The sequence below is a fragment of the Microcaecilia unicolor genome, chromosome 6 (assembly GCF_901765095.1).
Source record: "Microcaecilia unicolor chromosome 6, aMicUni1.1, whole genome shotgun sequence".
Taxonomy (NCBI): domain Eukaryota; kingdom Metazoa; phylum Chordata; class Amphibia; order Gymnophiona; family Siphonopidae; genus Microcaecilia; species Microcaecilia unicolor.
This window is the reverse complement of record NC_044036.1, coordinates 153,363,885-153,391,011: the sequence shown is the minus strand read 5'-3', so window position 1 is coordinate 153,391,011 and position 27,127 is coordinate 153,363,885. Positions and strand designations below refer to the sequence as shown.

The window sequence follows — 27,127 nt, the reverse complement described above, 5'->3', positions numbered from 1 at the left end:
GGTTGCATAAAAATAAGCTGTTCCGTTGTCTAAAGATGCTTCCCCGGGTTGATATTCATTATGTGGTTCAAAATATTTAAAACAGAAGAGAAAGGTAGTTGAGATATAGATTGCTTGATACGGTGTGTATTTAATATAACAGTCATGCATTATTCAGTGTTTTAATTTAAATAACAAGGAGTTTAGCATTCGCATTCCTACCTCGTCCTTCCAATTGATGAGCAATTAATTATTAAGGTACAGTACTACCAGCGTATATTTCAAGGTTGCTTGATAGACCTTAAGCTTTAGCTTTCTTTTAGCTGTTTTGTAATACAAAGGGTAAGCTATGTTTAGAGTATTTATCATATCAATTAAAACTCATTAATAATTTTCTGAAGGCATGATTATACTATCCTCTGTCGACGTGCACAAACAAGGTATTTACTGCTGGGAAGTAATGGGGTCTGTGTAAAGATGATACAGGTCAGTGTCCAGCCAGGGCAGTCAACATTTTTAAAAATATCAGCCACTGCTTCTGAAAAGAAAATGAGTATTTAGTGCTGGTATCTAGATAGTGGCCAGTGCTGAATGGCCAATGCTATCTGGATAGCTACCCTGATAAAATTAGAATTGCATATCACTGCCAACAATGACCTGTTTTTCCATAAAAGGCGGTTTAGCAAATCTCAGTAAGACACAACGCCAGGGACTGCCCTCGCATCACCCACCGACCACCCCAGCAATATCAGGATGGCGCTGAGATAGTCTGTAATCAGGGTCGGCCTAACCATTGGGCCAGATCAGTCACTGGCTCAGGGTGCTGGGTGATAAAGGGCATCAAGATCCCCAGTCTCTGATGTCATCACCAGTGCCTCTCCTGGGCTAAAGGTTAAGCTTCTTTTCCCTCCTCCCTGCGGGTCTGGTCTCTTTCCTTCCACCGTGGTTCTGTACATCTTACCTTGGCTGCAGGCTGCAGCAACAGCATGAACCACAGGTGACGTTCGGCCCACCACTGCATCTTCCTTCTGCCGCGTCCCACCTTCTCTGATTCAGTTTCCTATGGGTGGGACATGGCAGAGGGAAGATGCAAGGGTGGCCTAAAAGCTGCCTGTGGTTCATGCTGCTGCTGCCAGCAACCAAGATAAAGCATAGAGGATTGCAGTGGAAGAGGAAGGCAGAGAGAAACCGGACCAGAGGAGTGGGGAAAGAAGGGGAGAGACGCTGGACCAAGCGAGTGAGGGGGAGATGCTGGACTGGGAATGGAAACATTACAAGGGACTTAAGATGCCATAATTCCTTGAGCCAATCTTGTCTGTAACATTTTTCAGCAGCAAAGGCCCTTATATGTCAGCCTGACCCCAGCAGTAGCACTGTGAGATGCTAAAGGTTGCGGATGCCACTTTGAAACCCGAAGACGGCAGGTACAGGAGCAACTGGGGATCATTCCTGTCCTTCCATCCCTGGACCACCAGTGAATACTCAAGATAGATGGGGGGGGGGGGGCGGCTGTGAGGAGAAGATGTTTTTTAATGGGGAGGGGTTAAGGGGCCAGTGTGTGTGAGCAGGGTTTGGTCACTTGAGTCTTCTCTGTCTTCAGGGAAGTGGTGGGTCAGGGTGAGGTCCTTGCTGTGGGAGACAGAAAGAGAAGGAAGAACTTCAGACCATGTGCCTGTTTGATTGTGATGGCCTATTTAAGAAGATACATGGAAGCATTAGGCTGAGTAATTGCAGCCCAGTGTTTCTGAGCAGAAAAAATAACATAGCATGTGGAGTTCAATATAAGCTGTGTTATTCAATTTGCATAATTAAGATGTGTTTTACATATATTTGCATGATATGCATCTTATTATCTTATTATGTAGCCCACATTACCTTAAACTAATGTGTGTTATGGTAAAATAACATATGATTTTGACATTTAAGAACATAAGTGTTGCCATACTGAGATCAAGCCCAGTACCCTGTTTCCAGCAGTGGCCAATCCAGGTCACAAGTAAAGATCCCAGAATAGTAAAACAGATTTTATGCTGTTTATCCTAGAACTAAGTAGTGAATGTTCCCAAGTCCATCTTAATAATGGCTAATGGACTTTTCTTTTAGGAAATTATCCAAACTTCCTCCCTGCGTCATCTCATTCGTGCTTTGAGACTCGAGAGCTCTGCCTGGTTCTTGGGTCCTGAATGTGGAACGGGGAAGCACTTCTGAAAATGCTACCCTGGAGGTTCTGGATTTCAATTTACTACCTAAGAGCCTAAATTTGGCTTCTCTTGGGACAAATCCTAGGAGCAGAACAGTGAATCTCCACAACTGCTGTGCAGCTTTTAATTGATCGGGTTTTTTTTTCGACTTGTAATAATGCAGTGTATACAGAGGGTGCAGCTTTCTTGTAAGTATTTTCAGTTGTAACACCCTTACTCTAATGCAGACAAGTTGTCTGCTTCTGATCTCATCAGTAGGGAAACGTAGCAGCTGAGTCCAGGTCTGGATTTAGATGTAGGAAGCGGAAGCTATGCCCTAGGATGCCTGAGTTTGAAGGCACCAGTTACCAGTGATGATCCTAGGTCGACTGCCACCCGGGGCAGATCGCCGAAGCGCACCCCCCCCTCCCCGGGTGCATTGGAGTAGCAGCGCGGCTCTTGGCTCCGCTGGCTCCCTGCTCCCTCTGCCCCGAAACAGGAAGTAACTGTTCAGGGGCAGAGGGAGCAGAGAACCAGCGGAGCCGACAGGCGCGCGGCTGCTCTCTGCACCCCTCCAGCGGCGTGCATCCAGGGCGGACCGCCCCCACCACCCCGTCCTTGGTAGGCCGCTGCCAGATACCCAGGCTGATTATTGCTTTAGGGCTGCATGACAGGCTGACTGAAAGGAGTTCTGATACTGTGGCATTTTGACCTGAGTTCCTCATTCTGACTTTCCCCAATCTTAAATCTGGTCCTAGATGAATCAGTTGAAAACCAATGAGTAAATAGCTGAAATATTGTTTTTACAGTATATTTTTGGCCAAATCACAGTATCGTAGCTGTATAGGAGGCAATGACTTATTTAAAGCAGAGAACTGAGGAATTTTCATTACTTTAGGCGTTATCAGGGAAAGTCTGTAAACGTGTGCATTACAATACATTCTCCCTTCTTAACTGACGACACTTAAATGTTTATACGCATGCTTATTGTGGATATCCTGAAAACCTGATTGGCTGATCTTGAGCATTTAATATAGCTGGGTTTTAAAAGGTTTAGACAAGTTCTTGAAAGAAAAGTCCATAAACGTTTATTAAGGTGGACTTGGGGATAAGCAATCTCTCTACCTGGATTGGGCACCAGTGGAAATAGGATACTGGGCTTGATGGACCTTTGGTCTGACATAGTATGACAAATCTTAGTATTTTACATGCATAAACAATACAGGGGCAATGAAACAGTCCACAAGTTAAATGTGCATAGTTAAACCAGTCTGAAATGTCATTAATTTGCATGGTAAAATTAGCATGCCATACGGTTAAGTGAGGGAATATCATAGTTAATTGAAGCTTTAGTTTGTAACATGGTCTCTTCCACTTACTATTTAAAGCATCCTTTCACCAAAACTAGACCAGGTTTTGCGTTATTTATTTATTTATTTGTGACATTTATATCCCACATTATCCCAAACAAGTTTCAGTTCAATGTGGCTTACAATAAACAGTATAGGATACGTAATAAAGCATCAGAAAGTAATTTGTTGTAAGAATCCAATTTTACAATACAGTATCTTAAACATACTGGGATAGCTATGGAAGTTTAACATTTAGAAAATCTATTATGAATGAGAAATTGTACATGAAGCAAAGAGAAAGCTAATGGTAAATAGAGTAATAACCAATTCAGGTACTAATTAATTGTTTGAGATGTGGTTGTTCTTTGTGAGGTTTTGTTTGAATAGGAACGATCTGAGGATTTTGCGGAATCTAGTATATTCCTGTATATTTCTTATTTTGGGTGCTAAGGAGTTCCTCCATTTGGTTCCTAGGTAAGTGAAGTCTGCAGAGTGGACAGTTTTGTAGATCACTTTTTTGCAATTTGGGAGGTGTGGTCTGAAATAGCTTCTTGTCTCATATTTAGTGTTTCTTTGAGGTAAGTTTATTAATGGTACCATATAATCTGGAGCTGTGCCATTTAGGATTTGAAAGATAAAGGTGCATAATTCGAAGGTGATTGTTTTTAGCTTTCAAATGGGCTTTGCTATCAGCAAGCATGAACACAATACAATTTAGTAGGCACAGAGGTTCTACTATCTCTAATAAAGGACCAATCAACAGGTTGTGAGGATTGATGCTGTTCTTGATAACTGTTGATCTTAGGACTGGCATGATCTCATTTCATTACAGTCTGCTAAGATCTGAGCTCTTGGATGAAAATAGACCCTACTTTACCTTTTGACTGAGATTTAAAAAAAAATGGTTAAATATGGAAATTGACATCCTGCCACAGACGTCAGTTGGGAGGGCTATGATTTTCCGAGCTGAAAAGTGTTTGCTGAAAGCATTGCGCAAGGGTATGCTTTGCTGAGTTGAGTGGTGGCGGAGGCTTTGGGTACGTGAATGTGTGATTGCATACGGCCGAGTTATGTGCCATTGACTCAGTAGGAATAATGGATGAGTGGGGGTGAATGAGTAGCAGGATGCCTTGGTAGTGATAGGGGAAGCATGCAAAAGGGTGCTGGTGTGTGTCTGTGGAAGGAGAGAGAAGGTAATCAGCTCTCCTCCTTTCCTTATTCTTCTCCTCCCCTTGCTTACACTTTTCCTTTCTCCATCTCTTCTGCTCTCCCTGCTTCCACTTTTTCTTTCTCCCTATTTCTCTCTGTCCTGTCTCTTCTCAGTGTCCCTACTCCTCTGTTTATTTTCATCCTCTATGCACCACTAATCAGCTCCAGTGCTCTCCTCTTTGGGTTCATGGGCGTCGGATCCCCATCAGCATAGTTCTGCTTTGCCTGCAGCCTCTTTTCTGTGCTAGCCAAGTTATATGGAGAGACGGATGAAAGGATTGACCCTTGTCAAGAGTCTTTGACTTGAAATGTGTCTATTGTGGTTTGGGGTTCAAATGCAGGATGAAAACATGCATATACTATTGTGGAAATGGTTTACATTGCACATGTTAAAAATTATTTGAGGTTGCACCATCCCAAATTCACCTGAACATTTAGTTTTAGACATGACTGGGGTAGGTAGAGAAAAATCAAAAGGTGAAACCCTCTTGACTCGTAAGTTGTGCTTGATCGCCACGAAATGTATTGTGCAGCCATGGGTGTCCTCGGACCCTCCCGCTTATTGAAAGTGGAGGAACCAGGTTCATCAACTTCTGATTTGGGAAGCCTGAGAGATGCTTGGCTTTTCTAGAAGGAAAATATAATTTTTGATGATTTGGAACTGTTTTATTCAACATATAACACTAAATAGAAGAAGCCTCTGTTTACTACTACTAACCATTTCTGTAGCACTACTAACATATGCAGTGCTGCTAAACATTTTTTGTATTATCTTCATTGGCCATAGGAACCCAGGCTGATGGTGGTGGTAGATTTATAGTTCTCTGTTGGGCGGGTTTAGGTTGGGTGAGGTTGCAGGGGTGGGGGAGGAGGGAAATTCACTGTTTGACTGGTGCCTAAGTTAGGCGTGGATCCCCAGAATTCTATAATACTGTGATTATCTTTAGTGAACACCCCTGAACTGCCAATGCCCCTTTCATGGCTACACACCCTTTTCAGTTGTGTGCTAAAAGATTTGCATATGGATAGTTATAGAATAATGCATATGAAGATGCGCACACATAAATCATAATTGAAGCAAATTAACTGCAATAATTAGTTGTTAATACCTAATTATTGCTAGTTAATGGTTCAGTACTCAACACGCATGCCAAATTTAGACTGATCTAATGTTTAATTATACAATTTCAATTGTAATTTTATTCCATTTTATTGTGCCACGACATTTCATACAATATGTTTATTTGATCAACTAGAAACATTTCATAAAATCATGTATTGTTCAAAATACTAACCATGTGTTTTTATAATAATATTGTACAATTTATAATATTTTTTTAATTTCATATATATATTTGATCATGTTATTATTTTAACGAGTTAAAGATAATTCACAAGTTTGTACAATCCATGCTATCATTTTAGACAATGTTAGTTCATTATATTTATGTTCATCAAATATTTGTCAAATCAATATATACTTTTTAATATATTTTATTGTTTAATTTAGGTTATAAAGACCCCTGAAGCAGGCCATTGTGCCGAAACACGGCCGTGTCGGGTCGCTGTTATGTACACATAATTTTTTAAGTGAATAAATATAAAACAGTTGGTATCCTCATCCATTCTCCTCACTTTTTTGTTTCATCTGCCAAATTTAGACACCATATATAGAATCCATGGGATACTGCACAGTATTTCTAAATAGTGTACGCTATTTTTAGCAGATAACAAAACACAAAATGGCATTTTTTTTCTCTTCATTTTCTTTTGGTAATGTCATGAAATGACATGGGATGTGTTATTACCACAATATCCTATGTAAGTTTATATTAATCATTTTCACTAAAACATTTTCTTGAAGAGGAGGAAAAGACTTTAGAAGCTCAGAGACCTTCTACAAATCAGTTGCAGATCTGAGCCCCACCATCACCAGTCATAAAAACCTCCCCTTCTTGTATTAACTATTTTTTATGTTTTATGTTTTTTTATATAGTCCCTTTAATTTCTCAATGTTGCAGATATCTAAATTCAGGCTAAGAAGATTACTAGTTGCTCCCTCAATCTTATCAAACACAAATCATAAAAAAATATACAATACAAGAAAGGGAAATGTTTTTATGACTGGTGATGGACTCAGAGCTGTAATTGATTTCCAGAAGGTCTCTGAGCTTCTGAATTCTTTTCCTCCTCCTCCTCAAAGATACCAGGATAAACTTACATAGGGTATTGTGGTTAATCACAGATCAGTACATTTAAGTGCCCATTTTTGACCAATAGTTGAAAATCCTTAAATATGGGATATGCTATTGACATTTCGTATATCGATACAAATGACATCCCATTCCTATCAGGCACATAGAATGCTGATAAATGGGTTCTGAAACATTTTACTGTTGAGAAAAAAGAAACACAAAGCCATTAGTTTATAAAGTTGTATTTTTTTTTCTTTCTTCCTACAGAGAAAGAAACCTTCTTAGATCCCTTTGTGTTGAGGGATCTGCTGCCAGCATCACTCGGAAGTTATTACCGCTACACCGGTTCACTGACAACCCCCCCGTGTAGCGAGATTGTGGAGTGGATTGTTTTTAACCGACCCGTTCCAATCTCTTATCATCAGGTAGGTTCAAATTGACAGCCAAAGACCACATATGTGGGTGAACTGCAGTCTCTGTGTTGTTTAAGATATATCTTGGTGCCCTTGCCTGTTGTGGACTTCTAGAGTTGTTCATTGATATTTTCCTGTAATCTGTTTCTTTTCTTTATTCTTTCCTTATGGTTCACTCTTTTTTTGTATGAAATAGGGATGGAAACTGAGAAATATAAATATTCAAAAAATAATCTCTGAATTCTTCAGCATAACTGCCACCAAGTTAAGACGGTAGTCCTGTGTGTGTCAGTGAAGGTAGCAGGAACATACCCTGCAATCAGATTAACAATTTCTATTTTTAAGAGTGTACCAGGGAGCAATTTAAAAAATTATAGATGTATATGCGTTTTTGTAATTTCCACACTGCTAGTCCCTCTTGATCCACAGTTTATTACTGAAAAAGTATGAACTAAACCCAAATAAATAAATAAAAGATTTTATGAACCACTAGAGGGAGATTGGGATAGTCAGAAATGCACCTGTTGACGTGATAGGATAGGTACCCATAATGCTGTAGTGCTTTCTATGGTCACTATACCATCCTAGTCTTCACAGGTTTCTAAAGAATTAGAAAGGCTTGTTTTGCCTCCATAAATCACCCTTTGCGTGTATTCCATGGGTCCCTCTCCATAACCATTTTTTTTTTCAAAGCAAGAGAGCAGATTGATGTGAGGAAGTGTACATAAGTAATGTCACACTGGGAAAAGACCAAGAGTCCATTGAGCCCAGCATCTTGTCCACGACAGCGGCCAATCCAGGCCAAGGGCACCTGGCAAGCTTCCCAAACGTACAAACGTTCTATTCATGTTATTCCTGAAATTGTGGATTTTTCCCAAGTCCATTTAGTAGTGGTTTATGGACTTGGCCTTAAGTGGTACGTTAAAAGGAGAATTCTTTAATTTTGCATCTGCGTTCACGCACCCTAATGTGCATAAGTGCACAGAATGCTAGCAGTTACATGGATAAATATTCATTTACCCACAAAAGTGCCAGCAGGGCACTTAAGAGCAATTCTGCAACTGCGTGGATAAGTGACATGGCCTGTAAATGCAAGGGAGATGTACATGTGAGAGGAGCATGGGCAAAAAGTGGACAGGGCTTGCAGTTATATGTAAGACTTAACAGAATGTTGGTCAGTTATCTGTGTCCTTGATGCATGTACCTTACCGCTTTTACTACTACTACTTATCAAGGTCTGTGGCTGGTGTAACTGCGGGAATGTACATGTAGGCACACCGATACCAGGGTATGTTAATATGAAATAGTACCAGTTCTTCACGGTCTTACCTGAATCTCCACTACCCAAATTGCAAAGGACTAAAGTACAAGACAACCCATGCGTCCAACTTCTCTTACATAAGCACGTACCTGTGGAACGCATTGCCACAAGTGGTGAAAACAACTTATGATCACCTAAAATTCAGAAAATTACTAAAGACTCACCTATTCGGAAAGGCATATCCGAATGACCCAACTTAAGTGACTCAACCCTGCAACACTTCACTATCAAAGATCGTATTGGACATTGACAAACTCTTTTACCTCAACCCAACTTGATTGAATCTTATCTTCCCTATCCCAATACAACATTTTGTACTTATCCTGTACCGGAATTGGCCAATGCCTTCACGGTAATATGTAAGCCACATTGAGCCTGCAAATATGTGGGAAAATGTGGGATACAAATGTAAAAATAAATAAATCCCATCACAGATGCTGATTATAGAATAGGATCTCACTACACAACATTGGGGCACCTAATCAGAAGCACCCACTCATAGAATTGTCCCTTAGGACTTTATTCTATAAAGAACCACCTAGTTTTAAGTGGCAGGAAGGCATGTAAATGGCCACTTCCATGTGTAAATGACTACTTATAGAATACCAACTATCACGCATAAGAATAGCCAATCCAGGTCACAAGTACCTGGCAGAAACCCAATTAGGAGCAACATTCCAGAATCCCAAAGAGTAGCAACATTCTGTGCTTCCAATCCCAGGGCAAGCAGTGGCTTCCCCTTGGTCTATTTTAATAGCAAACTATGGACTTTTCCTCCAGGAACTTGTCCAAACCTTTTTTAAAACCCAGATATTCTAATTGCTGTTACCACATCGTCCAGCAATGAGTTCCAGAGCTTAACTATTCGTTAAGTGAAAAAGTATTTCGTCCTATTTGTTTTGAAGGTATTTCCATGTACCTTCGTTGAGTGTCCCCTAGTCTTTGTACTTTGTGAAAGAGTAAAAAAAAAAAAAAAATCAACATTTCTTCTAGTTAGTATTCTGTAGATTTCATTTATGGGTGACCAGAATACTACCATTTACACACATTTTTACCACCTAAAACTGGGAAGCTCCTTACAGAAGTACCCCCGTTGTTGTGATCACAATAAACTCTACTGCTTTCAATTGTTTCACAATCATCCATTTATGAAAAAAATAGCATGGTTCACTGTAGCATATATTTAAAATCTTGTTACACAAATTGAAGGCAACTTTGTCCTTTTGTAGCCATGTAATAACTTTTATTTGCTTATGAATGGCTGCTTCCTTCTCCATGTAAATTTTTGAATAAAAAGAAAGGCACCCAATATTTCACATAACATTAGTTTACTTTTCTAAATCTTAATAATACTAACTTGAAATGGCACTTGCCCAACTGCAGTCCACATCATGACTTCACCATCCGCTAGAAGGAAATTGAAGAAAATAAAATAAAATCTGCTATCATTGAGCATTCCAGAATTAATTATTTGCTTTTAATTTTTAAAAGTATTTAAGACTTCTGAAACATGCCAAATTGGCAATGCTGGAAACTTTTGTCCTTTCCGGGGAAAGCGAGAACAGCATGGGCGGCAGCAGCAGAATGCCTGCCATTCTGCCTTCCCAATATGCTTCAGTGCTGTACTGCAGGTACCATCTTTAGGACATGAAGAAAGTTCAGCTTTCATGTACCTTCAGTCCTTATGTGCTGTTAAAACTAAAGAAAATGTGCCAAATGATATGTTTTTCTTTTTTTGTGCTTTGGATATTGGTGTACCAGGAACTGGACTGAAGCCACAATCTCATTATTTTTCTGTTGGGAAAAATTAAAGATGTGTATAGAAGCATGGGGATATGCAAAGAAATGCATTACATCCATATTGCAAAAACTGAAGGTAGTCTTTTTAAACTGGAATATTCACGTCCTTGCTTTATAAACGAAGGGGTTAATATGCACAAACATTTATGCAGTTAGCCGATTTTCCAGTTAAATATCGTATGAGGATAATAACTCAGTTTCTTGTGCACCTTAAATATATACATTCTCTCAACTAATAACTGCTAGAGTAATGAATAAAAAGTGCTTTTTAGAAAACTGATTTTTTTTTCATTGTTACCTTTTTCTATTTTTGCTTTGCCAAAAAGCAGTCATCCCCTTGCCGGTGTGCTGTGCAAGGGAAAATTGCCCATCAAGTCGTCTGGGTGCAGCAGTTTTGAAAACACCCCTGGTAATGATTTCCCCTTGTGCATGCAAATTGAAAAAAGACTGATGCTGAGAGCTTGGTGGATGAATGAAGCCACTTCTTATAGAGCCGAAGGTTGCCGGCTCTAGTCCTTCTTGGGAATCCAGTTTCCACAGATGCCCGTAGGATTTATCTGGTAGCAGACCCTACTTATCAAGTTGTATGTGGTGAAGTAGAATGAGATGAGACACATGCTGTATTCTTAAAAATGTAAAGTATCCTCTAAGTTCATAGGTTTGTATTTTGTATCATACTTGTGACTGTTCAGCCATATTGGAGAGTTGGTTGTCCATGTCAACAATTTTACTTGTTTTAAGTCATCATCCCCCGCATTCTGTATAGCGTTCCTAGAGAGCCACACTGAAATCAGTGCATAACTAAATTGGCCTAACAACCCATGGAGCACAGGTTGGAAGAGAATGATGTGGTATTTCAAAAAAGTTGAAAGCATGTCTACTTGGCAAGGTCTCGGGCTATTTTGGTGGGAAATAAACGTAGTGGAGAATAAGTAGAGTTGTAATGTGGGGGGTAGAGTTGCAGTTAAAGGCTAGCATGGTGAGGTGGAAAAGATATATAATCTATACACTATCTGTCTTTGGGAGTGGGATTAGGTGAGAGAAAAATATATAAAATCTATAACTCAGCCTCCTTTAACTTTGCTATAGGAGGCAATTTATGGGGATGAAGTGGAGCTGGGTTTGGGTTATTCTTTGTATTTTGAGGTTTTTAGAGTATGTTTGTTTTATGCAAATTACGTCGAACAGTAGTTGTACTGGGGGAGTGGTATATAAATAATAAATGAAATGAAAATGAAGTTATGCACCATGAGGAGCACTTTCAACATTTCTTTGGTTAATGAAAGAATATTCTCTGTGGGGTTACAACCTCCTATTCTATCTTCTCCTTTGTCTGCCATGGCCCTTGTTTTTCCCTCTTTTCCGTTGCTTCCCTCCCCATTCTCATCATTCTCTTTTCCCTATTTTTCCTTTCTCAAATGTTCTTTAGATTGCAGCAGAGAACAATTGTGGGCCAGAAGCACAGGGACAGAGAGAGATCATGTGCTCCTGGGCTTTGTGGCACCTCCTCCTCACATCTCTTCCCTGCTTACTTATTCCACAGGAAATCTTAACAGCAGTAGTGAGGAGACACCGCAATGACATCTAGGCATGTGTGTTTCTTAATGTACCCCTGAGCTATCAGCTACTAGGGCTGATTTGTGGTGATAAGGAATGCTGATGTGGTATACCAGCCCTTTCTTCCACAATTAATCTGTTCACGCTGCTGTCTGCGTCAGTGTTAGAGAAAATATTACAGATAGCTGATATGTGGGAAATAAGCCAATTAAAACTGAAGTTGCACATTCATCTGTAATATTTATAAATGATATTTGGGCCCGGATTACCAAACATAATTTAAAACAAATTTAAATGATTTTTAATAGGCAAAGGATGTCAATCTATAACTGTGAGCCTGTTCTATAAAGGAAGATAGGCAAATACTTTCCCTTATGGAATATTAGCATAACATAAAAATGCACACCTAAATGCCAGAGATAAGAACATAGGAGCCCTTTTACTAAAGCGTGCCTAAAAATGGCCAGTGCTGGTGTATGTGCATGTTTTGGACACGCGCAGGACCATTTTCTCAGCGCCCCTGGGAAAAGGACATTTTTTGAGTGGCCGAAAATGGATGTGCAGCAAAATTAAAACCAGCATGCATCCATTTTCAGCCTGAGTCCTTACCGCCACCCATTGACTTAGCGGTAAGGTCTCACGTGCTAACCTGGCGGTAAGCGTCAGCACAGCGCCTACGCGACTTTATAAAAGGGCCCCATAACTTGTAGTATTCTATAGTTTACTTGCATAAGTTCGAGTCTGCCAGTGCTCTACCTGTGCAGATGCCTACATAAGTAATGCCACACTGTGAAAAGACCAAGGGTCCATCGAGCCCAGAATCCTGTCCAAGACAGCGGCTAATCCAGGCCAAGGGCATCTGACGAGCTTCCCAAACGTACAAACATTCTATACATGTTATTCCTGGAATTGTGGATTTTTCCCAAGTCCATTTAGTAGTGGTTTATGAACTTGTACTTTAGGAAACTGTCTAACCCCTTTTTAAACTGTGCTAAGCTAACCGCCTTCACTACATTCTCCGGCAACGAATTCCAGGTTTAATTATGCGTTCGGTGAAGAAAGATTTTCTCCAATTTGTTTTAAATTTACTACACTGTAGTTTCATCGCATGCCCCCTAGTCCTAGTATTTTTGGAAAGCGTGAACAGACGCTTCACATCCACCTGTTCCACGCCACTCATTATTTTATATACCTCTATCATGTCTCCTCTCAGCCCTCTCTTCTCCAAGCTGAAAAGCCTTAGCCTCCTTAGTCTTTCTTCATAGGGAAGTCGTCCCATCCCTGCTATCATTTTAGTCGCCCTTCGCTGCACCTTTTCCAATTCTACTATATCTTTCTTGAGATGCGGCTACCAGAATTGAACACAATATTCAAGGTGCAGTCGCACCATGGAGCGATACAATGGCATTATAGCATCCTCACACCTGTTTTCTATACCTTTCCTAATAATACCCAACATTCTATTTGCTTTCCTAGCCGCAGCAGCACACTGAGCAGAAGGTAAAATACATGTTGTGTAAAATACGTGTGTATATACAGAATAGTGCTTAAGTGGAATTCTAGCATTTATGCACATAGATGACTAGAATTACCCCCAAAGATTCAACTGCACCAATCTAGTACAAGCTGCATTTGATTTCACATCTTACTCACCTATTGTAGCAACATTCAGGGAAACGTACAATATAAGAACAAAATGTATGAAACGTTGTTCTGAACGTAGCAATATCCTATTTGGTTTTTTATGTAGGGCTTTATCCCGTCTCCTCGTACAGGTTAAATTTGGAGGGCAGGTTGTCTTTTTAAAGAAAAAGTTCTGCTTGCTCGCTAAATGACCCTTTGATATTTTCAGTTTCAATCCCTTTCGAAGGAACAGGATTCCTACATTCAGGTCAGCTTAGCTCTGGGATGTGTGTTAGGCTGGTAAGATTCTTTTCAGAAATAAGAAATTCTGTGCCTATAGGGAAAAAAATCTCCTCCTCAGTCAAGAGTCAAGTGCTAAATTAGAAGAAATGCTATAAATTGGAAAGCATGTATTACTAGATGCAGACTGGGTGAAGTACCAGCTCTGGACAGTGATCCATGGATTTTCTGCTTTTGCCATTTAGGGAGTTTCAAAGAAAGTTATATTTCTGTTAACCATGGCTGGCTAGGATTGTACATGGATTTCCTTACAGTAGTTGACTGCCAGGTAATTGCTGAGTTTAACATTATTAGAAGTAGTTTTAGCTGGATGTAGTTTTAGTAAAATAAATGCAGCGATGAAAAATACAAGAGGGTAATGAGTCGATATCAAATAAATGATACTGTACTGTAAATTATTTAGGAAATGTGGAAAACAAAACAGCAGATCAATATAACATGCAAAGATTTTATTAATGATAGCAGAATAATGCCCGACACAGGCCGTGTTTCGCCCAAATGGGCTGCTTCAGGGGCTAAAATGGAAAACTTCCAATAGGAACAATTGTAATGTTCATACAAGAAAAAACCAGCACATCCGAAAAGACCAATAATGTGTCTAATCATATGAAGCCTCTGCTAATAACGCTGAAAAAAAAAAAAAGAAGAAGTCGTTTTAGCTGGATGTAGTTTTAGTAAAATAAATGCAGCGATGAAAAATACAGGAGGGTAATGAGTCGATATCAAATAATACTGTACTGTAAATTATTTAGGAAATACAGAGGTAAAGAACATATCCTACCTTATTGAATGGGAATTAATCCTACTAATTTTGAAAACTCTTGTTAGTTATTCTATACATTTTACAAACATAGCATTTAAAAATTATCCGAGGTTCCAGGTAGATATGCCAAGGCTTAACATATTTGGTATCCTGCTCTCTCTCACTATGAGTTCCTATTCTCATGTGTCAGAGTCACACGGAGAGCAAAGTTGTTTAAGCAGCAATCAATTCCTTTCAGCTTCCCAATTATCCTATTTCCACTATCAGTCCCTCCCAAGAAGAAGCCAGGGATCAACTGGGTAGGTTACAACCAATGGCAACTACAGATGCAGGAATGAGGAGTGAGCCAGGCCAGGAGGATATTCCAGTTCTGGGTGCTAGTGAAGCTTCTGTATGAACTGTATTCTTAAGAGGGACAGTGGAAGTACTGCGTGTTCCTGAGAGATGGAGGGGGAGTTGGGGGGGTCAAGAAGGGGTAGGAATGAGAGAGAGAGAGTGGGGGGGGGGGGGGGGGGGGGGGGGTACTGCAGGCTGAGAAAAAGAACTGTCCGTATATTTGTAGTTTGTGATATACTTGGTGAGGGTCTGTTTGAATTCTGCATATATATATATAAAGGCCAGCTATTCTGTTTGTACTGATTGTCTGTGTGGGATCAATCTGTACTAATCTGGCTTGTTTAGATTTCTCAATAGGTGTTTTGAGCTTCTACCTACTGCAGTGGTTATAGTGTTGCCTTTTCTTAGGTGTAGGCCCTGTCGTTTGACTCTTGTTAGTTAGTGCTGTCATGGTATGGTAGAATTCTACTTTAAGTGCTGAGTGGCTTTTGTAGGATTTTGCATATTCACAGCCCTCTGGATTCTATATATGGTGCCCAAATTTGGGTACGCTGCCAAGATGTGCCTGCAAATTAATTGACTAATGAGCTCTTATCCATTAATAATTGGGCGCCAGCAGTCACTTATTGATGTTAATCGGCACTCATCAAAATTTGCGAACACATCTGACTGTATGCTGTTCTATAGCACATATCCCAAAAGGGAATGTAGCCATAGGAGGGGCAATGGGCATGTCAGAGGCATTCCAAAGTTGCTCATGTAGTTATAGAATACTGGGTAAGCGCGCCTAACTTGGGTGTGTCTACTTCTGTCTTGCCTCTGAGACAGGAGTAAACTTCTGGAAGTCTCCTGGAGGGTGGACCCTTGCCCCTCAGGCAGAACCCCAGGCAAGAAAAACTCTGGCTACTAAATAAGTGTTAGACATAATAAATGTTTATTCAAATTGTCAAAGAAGCCAGTCAGTAATTATTGAAATAGTAGCAAATAAACTCCAAATACAGTATAATATGTAGTAAATAAAAACAGAGTTTTCCCTGGGAGCTGTCAATATGTCCACCTGCTAGTGGATGCACTGAGGCTCGCCATCCTCAGTTCTGTTTCTCTTAAATACTTTTTTCTTCCTTTCTTCATTATCTTAATTATAATTACCCTTCCTATCTAATGAATATGCATCTTTCCAAAACATTCTGTTTTCTGTTATGATGAATCCAATTCCAGCACGTTCCATCAACTTCTATCATTTATTCCCTCAAATTGACAGTTAGGGCCTGTCATGCACATAAGCATATCTTTTCATTAGATAATGGTTAAAGTTACCATGTTACTGCCCCCACCCTCTTGTTATGGCTACAATTTTACCCACACCTACTTACTTCTCCTTTTGATTGTTTATCTGGATACAGCGGCTGTCCTTAGTCATAGGAGTCTCTGTCTTAGTTGCTGACAAGCAACTTATCACAAGTTAGCAAAGGCCAAATATCAAACCACAACCTTAGGAGGGTAGTTTTCAGAAAAAAGCACATTATAGCTCTCTTGCAACTCTTAAGTCTGCTCCCAGCTCAAGAAAAGCAAAATAGCTATATTAAAATAAAAACGAGAAATACGTATGATTTGCACCTTTTCATGGCCTTTATGATATACAAGTGCCAGCATTTATACCGGGCTTCAGCTGATGTAAATCTGGCACCCAGAGTTAGGTGTTGGAATAAGTGCTTTTTTATAAATGGGACATGCCCTCCATAGAATATCGTTTAGAACCGATTTTTTGGAGGGTGGCCATTTTTGAGCGCTATTGATAGAATTATTCCCGATATGTCTAGTACCGGATTTTGGATTTGGATTTTGCTCATGCCTTTCTCAGTAGTAGCTCAAGGTGAGTTACATTCAGGTGCACTGGGTATTTTCCTGTTCCTGAATGCTTACAGTCTAAGTCTTTAGCTGAGACAATGGAGAGTTAAGTGACTTGTACCAGCAGCAGTGGAATTTAAGCACTGTTTTCCCTGGTTCTCAGCCTGCTGCTCTAACCATACAGCTAGTACTGATAATACGTATTCCAAACATGTTTGGTAGGTAAATAATCATTTTATAGTTGCCAATAACTATAAGATTTCTGTTTCAGTGCTGCAGAATATCACTGTTCACATGGCCACAGGAAGATGCTGGACTTGGCTGGGAGCCAAGTTTCAAAGTACTGGCATAGATATCCAGAATACTGCAAATATTGTTCTATTTAATATGTTGTTTTATTTTTGTGCATTATTTTGATTTTTTGGCACATAATTCCCTGGAGTGTAATCAGTGTGCATATTACCATCAATAATAGAAGTATCGGGGTGGGGGAAGGAGAAGGTGGTGAAGTTTACCCAGAGCGTCACGATGAAGGGATTCTTCCCAACTATGTTAAAAGTACTCCCACTGTCACCCCCTCCCAAGGATTTTAATTTCCCTTCCATGCCCCATCCTGCCTCATCCTAGCCCCACCCCACCTTACCTTAGCCCTGCCCCAGCCCTACCCCACTTTCGCCTCTCCATACATCTGAGTCACCAACTGCCCATGCATGTAGGTGAGTCTTTCTTTCCTCTTCATCTTCATGTATCTCCCCTTCCATTTTGGGAGTTATGTTTTGTTTTTCTCTGGCGGGAACAGTACCTTTCCCTTTAACAGATACTTGTGTTCATATTTTGAGCCACTGAAGAGCGAATTACTAAGATGCAGTAAAATCTCACAATTTATTGCAGCTTAGTTTACTATGAAGTTACTAACCTGCAGTAATCCACTACTATAGGTTAGTGACTTCTGTGGTAAAGGAATAACTAGTCAACTTTGCAAGCTGTGTAACCTGCTCCACTAATGAGTGGTCTGATGCTCCTGGGAAGCCATCATAAAAGAGGCAAGAGCTCCAATAATAGTAAGAGTGGACCCCTTCCCCTTTACCCCCAGAAAATCCATCCCCAAAGTATCCAATCCAAGCCCCTCCATTCCGCAGATTCCTAATCAAGGTCCCCACTCTTGTAGGTGACCCTAGGCCTACCTCAGCCAATACCAGTTGGTCTAGTGGAATGGGGTAGGAGCAATCCCCAGTCATTCTTACCCAGTGTGACGCTGGGTTCAAAATGGCAGATTATATGATAGCTTGATCCCTAGCATTAGTATCATGAGACTATTGCTAGGGGTCGAGAGGCATTATTTTGAACCTAGAGTTTTTTGGGATAAGAGTGACTGGGATTTACTCCTACCCTTTCCACTAGAGCACCATTATTGGCCAAGGTAGGCCCAGGGGGACCTTCAGAGGATGGAGAGCATTGATTAGGAGTCTAGGAGGAAGGGTAGGAGTGCTTGAACTGCAATTAGCTGTGGACTGCCCTCCCGCAGGAGGTGGTGGAAATGAAAACGGTAACAGAATTCAAACACGCATTGGATAAACATAAAGGAATTCTTTTCAGAAGGAATGGATCCTAAGGAGCTTAGCCGAGATTGGGTGGCAGAGCCGGTGGCGGGAGGCGGGGATAGTGCTCGGCAGACTTATACGGTCTATGCCAGAGCCGGTGGTGGGAGGCGGGGCTGGTGGTTGGGAGGCGGGGATAGTGCTGGGCAGACTTACACGGTCTGTGCCCTGAAAAGGACAGGTACAAGTCAAGGTAAGGTATACACAAAAAGTAGCACATATGAGTTTATCTTGTTGGGCAGACTGGATGGACCATGCAGGTCTTTTTCTGCTGTCATTTACTATGTTACTATGACTATAAGATGTATTGTAAAGTTAGGTTATAAACTACTCCATTATCATCACTACAACTATTTAAAGTGTATTTGGAGGGGGTGTGTGGGGGAAGAGAAAGTCTGCTTTTGGTATTATTACATCTCCAGCCCCTTTAAGATGGTGCCCAGGAGCATTGGGCCAGGTGTCAGCAGGTTGATGTTCCTAGGCAGGAAAAATAACACCAGCTCAAAGTTGGTATTATTTTTATATGAATATCATAACTCGTAAAGTTATACTCAAGCTTTGTTATTTTATTTGCATAATAATTAGGTGCAGCCCATAGTGACTTAAACCAACATGTATTATAGTAAATAATTCATGATATTGCCATTTAACGCTTGTTAACAGGCAAATATTGTGCATTATTCCCTTAAACACTTGGCAACTAACACTCCCCCCCCCCCCCCCGGAACTATGGAAGGCTTGAGAATTTACCCAGGTAACTGTTTAGTAACCTTATAACTTGTCCTCCTACTGTTTCCTTTCTTTTTGTATTGTTTCATGGGCACCAATGGCGTTTTGCGTTGCTTGTTTCATTTGGAAAGCAATATGACACTTAAATCTTTCTAAATTTATAGCCTGGACACACTGCCTGCCTCTGTGGCCTTCAGTGTCAGTCTGTGAGGCATTAAATCTCACTCTTTAGGATGGGTCCAGTCATGGAATTTCTGTAGTGAAAGAAAAATGTTCATGGATGTTCTGCTACATTTTCTACAAAAAGCGTTTTGGGTGTGATCCTAAATCACCAGCAGATATTTTAACACAGAAGATCATTTTCAAGATCAAAGAGCTTATCTGAAAATTGCCCACCCTTTATCCAGTGAAAGGTACACGTGTGTTTGCAAAACACACCCACTTTTTAGCCTTGTTAGGCATTCCCAGAGATGTGTTTAGGTGGGGGAATTAAAAATGTGTGTAGGTTTCTTTTCAGTTTCCCATGCATTATTTCTGTATTTAAAGTATCCACAAATAAAGCCAGCGTAACTTGCAGATACTGCATTGTTCACACAGCAATTTTCATAGTTTGTATGTTACTTTACTTTGAAAATGGATATAAAGACTACAGATAACATGTGCCCATGGACTTCCCCATAACAAAAATATCTTCGTTTGAGGGAAAGTGGGTTTGAAGCATGCATTAACATCTAGAAAATTTACAGCTAGTAGAAGCAAAGCCCATAAGAAAGCTAGTTGGGTGCTGAAAATGCTGATAATAGAATATTAACAGAGCTAGTTGGCCACTGAGCAGCCTACTGAAGATTTTACCCCTTATATATGGGGATTTCTAGGCACCCCCTTCAGTCTTTTTCTTTTGTCTTCAACTCCATGTGAGCTGAGAGAGTTTGGCCTATATATAACTCCTGAAGTTAGGTGAGTAGATTCTTAGCAAAATAGACACCTATTCCTCTCAAGCCCAGCACCTGATACAAAAGGCAGTCCCCTCTTGGCTCTTGATTTCCCCTCTCTGTCAATTCAAGCAGTTAAGGGTGAAAAAATCCACACTACCTGAATAATATTTTCCTGGAGCTCTTCTGAATGTCCCACTAGCCCTTTGAAATCTGCCTGTAGCACTGGTAGATGATGGTATTCAGCAGTGTTGGAATAGGGGCTCTCACATTGCTACTGCAAGTTGGGGGGAACCCTCTAGAACCAGTAGTACAAATTCTGAAGGTTTGGGGGGGGGGGGTGGAATTGGGAAACAATCTGGAGAGATATTGCTGCATAGGTCATGTATTCAGAGGAGATCAGGAAGGCCTGTATGTAACATTAGGGGCTGGTAGGAGGTAGTTCAGATCCCTCACAAGGGAACCAGTCTACACTGAGGGTAGAGGAGGGGTAGTTGGATATACATCACCTGTGTTAGATACAAGAGTAACTGCTTTAAATCTCGCCTGATTTGCACCTATCTATGTTTGTCTAACTTTCTTTTCCTGACTTGTGTTCAGCTCCGGACCACCTATAATTTGAGTGGCTAAATGAAGGCTTTTAGGCCTGCAGTGTTTTCAGAGGCTTTGATCTAGTTATCTGACTATGTACTTAGACATATAGAAATGACTTTGAAAATTTACCCTTGTATGTATTACTGAATATGAAGCTGAGAATCCATTTGGTTGTTGGGTAATTGCCTTTTATCAACAGTTTTATGATACCCATAATTTTGTTGTTTTTGTTTTTTTTACTTCTCTTGTATTTGATTCTATTGATAATGGAAATAGCAGAAAATATATGATAGCCCATGTTTTTCCAAGAAAAAGAATGCCTAAAAAAGATTTCTTTGAATATAGTGGAGAATTTTGATGCATATTGTATGCAAAACAGGCCATATTTCTTTTACAATAAAGCAGCAGTTGTATAATAACAGATGCTTATTTCTATGATAATGAGTTTCATTTGCGGAAGCTTTTTCCCTCTCACCCACATGAAATGGGAGACATCTTTACATAAATCAGATCTAATATGTTTTAATGGGACCAAACCAAGAACGAAACTTTCTGTGTTTTTGGTGTACTTAAGTAAGGGCTGTCCAAACCAGGCACAAATGTTTTATACATCTGTGCACAGATTGAACGGTACCCACTCAATTTCTGGCAGGATGGACCACAGAGCTGTTAGATCAGTCTATTGGCAGTAAATTCAGCGGGCAGCTTGGTTTCCTGTATGACTTATCAGTCTTGGCATCAGAACTTCCTGCCATATTTTACGTCCTTATCAGCCGTCCAGATTCTAGCACATTGTTTTCTAATAAATGTTCTTTTCCTTCTGCATATGAACACTGTGTTCAGCTGGAGGCCTTCTATTCCATATTTACCACTGAGCAGCAAGACCATGTCAAGTCGGTGGAGTACTTGAGGAACAACTTCCGGCCTCAGCAGGATCTCAATGACAGGGTGGTGTTCAAGTCTGCTGTTAAGGATGCTTGGAGCCAAGACATGACCAGCTTCTTAGAAAACCCACTTGGCACAGAATCCTCAAAAGGTACATTTGGTCAATGTTATTTTCTTCTGTACACAAAATAAATTAATAGTGGTTTGAATTTAAAAAGGTATTGATTTTTTTTAATAGTGGTTTGAATTTTAAAAGGTATTGATTTTAGCAAGAAACAGCATTCTTGGGGGAGGGAAATCCTTTTGTTTCTCAAAATAATTTGTCTCCTGCTTGGTTGGAGCTAAGATCTAAAGCAGGGGTGTCCAACCTTGCCTGGTCAGGTTTTTAGGATTTTGCCCAATGAGTGGAGGAGTGGCCTAGTGGCCTAGTGGTTAGGGTGGTGGACTTTGGTCCTGGGAAACTGAGGAACTGAGTTCGATTCCCGGCACAGACAGCTCCTTGTGACTCTGGGCAAGTCACTTAACCCTCCATTGCCTACGGCATTGAGCCTGCCATGAGTGGGAAAGCGCGGGGTACAAATGTAACAAAAAAAATGTGCATGGATCTATTTGCATACAATGGAGGCAGTGCATGCAAATAGCTCTCATGCATATGCATTGGGGAAATCCTGAACACCTGGCTGGATTGTGACCCCTCAAGGACCGAGGCTGGACAACCCTGATATAAAGGCTGTTATGGGACAATTCTATACCTTGGCATTAGATATAGTCACACACGCGAATTTAAACCATTTTAGAATATTAGTGTAAAGTCTCAGTGCGCCGAAACTTAAGCATATCCACTTATGGCAGGTCAATGGCTGATGTAGGTTGACATGCTTAAGTGTGCCATGCAAAGCGTACAACTGATAGTATTCTCTGAGTCATGCATGTCACATGGAGGGGCATAATCAAACGGCGCCGGCGAAATCGATCGCCGGCGATCTATTTTGGCGGCGCCGCAACAGCTGGCCAGAACTGTATTATCGAAAAAGAAGGCCGGCCAACTTTTGTTTCGATAATACGGTTGGGGCCGGCCAAATGCCACAGATCGCCGGGTTTGAGATGGCCGACTTTGTTTTTCAGCGATAATGGAAACTGGAACCGGCCATCTCAAACCCGGCGAAATCCAAGGTATTTGGCCGTGGGAGGGGCCAGCATTCGTAGTGCACTGGTACTTCTGGATGTTTAGATCTTGCTGATCAGTTATGTTATGACTTACTTGTTTAGGAGTGCTGTATTTTGTGATACTGTTTTGAGAAATGTTCAAGAAAGACTTCATACAAATGAAAAAAGTCCCTGACCTGCACTTCCCTTAATAGCCGTCTTTCTCCCTGAACAGGGAAATCAAAAGTTTTTGCATACTGCTTTTTTAGTAGTAACAGTGGGATTTGAACCAGCCACCTCTGCATTACGAGACCAGTGATGTAACCACTTAGCCACAGCTCCACTTACTTGGGTGTCCCTCCCTTTTGATTATACCCCTCCAGGTCTCTCTCAGCCACTCACAGACAGCTTAACACACTGTGATTGGCTGAGAGAGACCTGAAGGGGTATAATCAAAAGGGAGGGACAGCCAAGTAAGTGGAGCTGTGGCCAAGTGGTTACATCATGGCTCTGGTAATGCAGAGGTGGCTGGTTCAAATCCCACTGTTACTACTAAAAAAAACTGTGAGCAAAATCTGTTTTGATTTCCTTGTTTGGGGAGAAAGCCGCCATTAAGAGAAGTGCACTTTCTGAGAGAAAGACGGCCATCAAGAGAAAGACGGCTATTAAGGGAAGTGCATGTCAGGGACGGCCATCAAGGGAAAATGAACGGCAAGGACTTTTTAAAATTTGTTTGAAGTCTTTCTTGAACATTTCTCAAAACAGTATCACAAAATACAGCACTCCAGAACAAGTAAGTCATAACATAACTGATCAGTAAGATCCTTTTTTTTTTTTTTTACGAGCTGGCCGATTGGCTTCCCCTCCTAGGAAGGAAATGTTTTAAAAAAAGTTTTTTTGGGTGGGAGGGGGTTGGTGACCACTGGAGGAGTATGGGGAGGTCATCCCCGATTCCTTCCGGTGGTCATCTGGTCAGTTTAGGCATCTTTTTGAGACTTGGTTGTGAAAATAAATAGACCAAGTAAAACCGGCCAAATGCTCGTCATCGCCGGTTTTCTTTTTTCCATTATCAGCTGAAGCTGGCCATCTCGTAAGCACGCCTACATCCCGCCTTCACTACCCTGCCGACACGCCCCCTTGAAGTTTAGCCGCCTCCGCGACGGAATGCCGGCGAGTGTGTCCAAAAATCGGCTTTCGATTATACCGATTTGGCCGGTTTTAGGAGATGGCCGGCCATCTCCCAATTTGTGTCAGAAGATGGCCGGCTATCACTTTCGAAAATAAGCTGGATAGTTACACACCTATGGCCCACCCAAGCTATGCCCACATGCATGCCTTCCTTAGCAGATACACACTATGCAAACGGCACATACTTTATCGAATAGCACCTATGTAAATACCAATTATTTGCAACAATCAAACAGTAAGGCAAATGGATGAATCTTCCAACACTTGATCAGTTGATTCTCAAGAATGTAATTTATTGGACAGCAAAATAGACCCGACACAGGACCATGTTTCAACTTGAAGAAGCCTGCCTCAGGGTTCTTTTTGCACACAAAATATAAAAAGCGTTCTTCTAAGTAAAAACAGGAACATCCTGGCTGTTGGACAAGATTTCAACGTATTAACGGGAAGTGGGACATTGTTTTTTGAATACTTTAAGTTTCTGTTCTCCCGATTAGAAGCGGACCACTGTGTGCTATTTAGAGGAACATACAGAAAACTTCTTTCCATTATTTACGAGTTCTGAGTTTCCAGTGACCCCTGATGCAGGTGCTTGGTCGTCGAAACACAGCCTGTGTCAGGTCTTGTCAATAAAGTACTTTTCACTGTCCTGTTTCCGGAGGTCGACGTGTGCTTTTTTTTTGGTGTACATATCTCCTCACTAAAACAAATAGGTAACAAAACTCAATAAAAAGTTAACAGTCTGTTGGTTTTATAATTTGATATGAAAATATTACAGAAGGAGAAAATAATGCATTAGCTTACTTCTCCTTAGGAATATGCGTTGACCCTGCCCTGGAAAAAGTAAGACGGACATCATTTGTCTGTAGGAAAACAAAATGTGCTTTATAAGCAGGGCAGGCCACAGGTGTGTAGTCTTTTATTTTGTTGCCTGTTTGAGCAGGCCACAAATAAACAACTCAGCTTAGTGTGCACTTCCCATGAGATCTCGCCTAGAGAGACTCGAACTCTTGGGAACTTATTATTCTGCATCAGAGAGAGAATTTACAGTACTTCACAAAGGAGAAGAGAGGCCCTCTTATCTCAAAATGTCTAAAGAATTGACAAAGAACTTCTGTCACAGATTAGGTACATTTATATCCCACTTATGACCCCCCCCCCCCCAATCTGTAGAATCAATTGCTTTATATAATTTTAATTCATTATAATTTGAGTTTCTTATTTTTATCTTTCCCTGTTGGCAAATATTTTTTTTTTCTTTCTGTCTTTTAAATAATTTGGTTTTTCAGTTGCAAACACAATCATTAGAACTGCTTTCTCCCCTTTTTATTTAAATTCTGTCTAAAGTTTTAGACCCCCCCCCCCCCCCACCCATTTAGCTGCTTCCAGCATAATGAACCTGTGCAATGTAGGACATGTTGTAATGTTGTTATGAACCTCATTTGAGCTGCTCCCTTCAGGCTTCCAGGAAAAAGATACTTTCCCCTTCGAAACCATGTGTATGTGTAGTCTCCTCACATGACCTCCCCTACCCTCCCTGGGCTTGGGCTTAGTAGATGCGCTATGAGAATTTACTAGATAAGTCTCATGCTGATTCCATGGCACAGACATCACTGCAGTACCCAGCATGTCCAGAAGGGGGGCTAACTCCAAGCTTAAACCTACACATACATACGGGTTTAGTCTACCTGGTTGCCCCTGCCTACACAGATTTTGCTAGAGACAACTTAATCTGGTTCTCTGTGACAGTCCAAAAGTATATTCTGACACCTGGAGGATAGGAGAAAATGGTTGTACTAGCCTTCTGTGGCTCAGGTGGGAAGGGGAAAGGGAAGTTAGAATCCAAGCCAGTGATGAGAATTAACCATTATTACCTACAAGGATAGAAAGAAAATGGTGGAGACTGTACTGTTTAGTCGGAACGTAAGGACAGTGCCGGACGGACTTGTACAGTTGATGTCCCAGAAATGCCAAAGAAAGATCATGATCAAGTATTATATGTCACATTCATTGTTGGTTTAATCATGAATTGATAATGAGTATGACTGTTGGACAGATTGGATGGGCCGTTCAGGTCTTTATCTGCCATCATTTACTGTGTTACTGTGTTTTTCCCCTTTAGAATCAATCACAAATAGATACATAATAAAATAAATCAAAACATAATAAATTACTAATATAGATAAAGAGTGGACACATGCACATCAAAAGTGGCACTACTAAAATGTAAAAGACATGCAAATTACAATAAATTAAGGTAGATAAAAAAATCTATTATAATAATTTGCTCCTGCAACGTTCCAATGAGGCTACCTGCGTTCGTAACCCGTCTCCTGATGTCACTCTCCCACAGTAGAAGCCTGCGTGCCTGACGTCAGAAGATGTTACTGTGGTCGCCTCTGTCTCGCTGTCTTCGGACTCTGCATCGCTGCCGCTCTCCTCTGCAACCCCACGTCCCTCTCGCTTCCCGCTCAGGTATCGGTGCCAGTCGTTCCATCTTCACTTACCAAGTCAGGGTTACGGCGGCCGCCAGCAGCAGTAAAAGGCGTGCAGCCTAGGCCCTTTTCTCTCTCTCAGCTGTGGTCCTGCCCTTGCGGAAACAGGAAATGAGGGCAGGACCACAGCTGAGAGAGAGAAAGGGTCAAGCCTGCATGCCTTTTACTGCTGCTGGCAGCCGCCATAACCCCAACGAGGTAAGTCAAGATGACTTTCAGACTTCGTAGGGAGGGGACCTGTAACTGGAAGGGAGGGACGACGACCCTGGAACTGGGAGGGAGGGAAGGGGAAACCTGGAACTTGGAGGGAGGGAGGGAAGACCCTGGAACTCGAAGGGAGGGAGGGGACGACCCTGGAACTCGAAGGGAGGGAGGGAGGGAGGGGGTGGCACACACTCTCAATCTCACACACACTCTCTCTCTCTCTCTCACAGACACACTCGCACCCAGTCTCACTCTCTCTCTGTCACACACACTCGCACATTCACTCTCTCGCTCTCTCACACAGTCACTCTCACACACACTCTCTCAAACATACACACTCCGAGGAAAACCTTGCTAGAGCCCGTTTCATTTCTTTCAGAAACGGGCCTTTTTTTTTTACTAGTATACATATAATAACGTATTTTAAGGTAAATAATAAAAATCTGGAGAAAAAAAAGAGAAGATATTACCTTGAGGTAG

At 41.1% G+C, this 27,127-nt stretch overlaps 1 protein-coding gene across 1 annotated transcript in view; it reads left to right on the top strand.

Moving 5' to 3' along the window:
• Nucleotides 1-27,127, top strand: part of PTPRG (protein tyrosine phosphatase receptor type G) — a 708,710-nt gene that overhangs the window by 466,311 nt on the left and 215,272 nt on the right. The window contains 2 exon segments of the mRNA XM_030208031.1: nt 7,183-7,340; nt 21,573-21,765. Of these exon segments, the coding sequence (XP_030063891.1) occupies nt 7,183-7,340; nt 21,573-21,765 (351 nt within the window).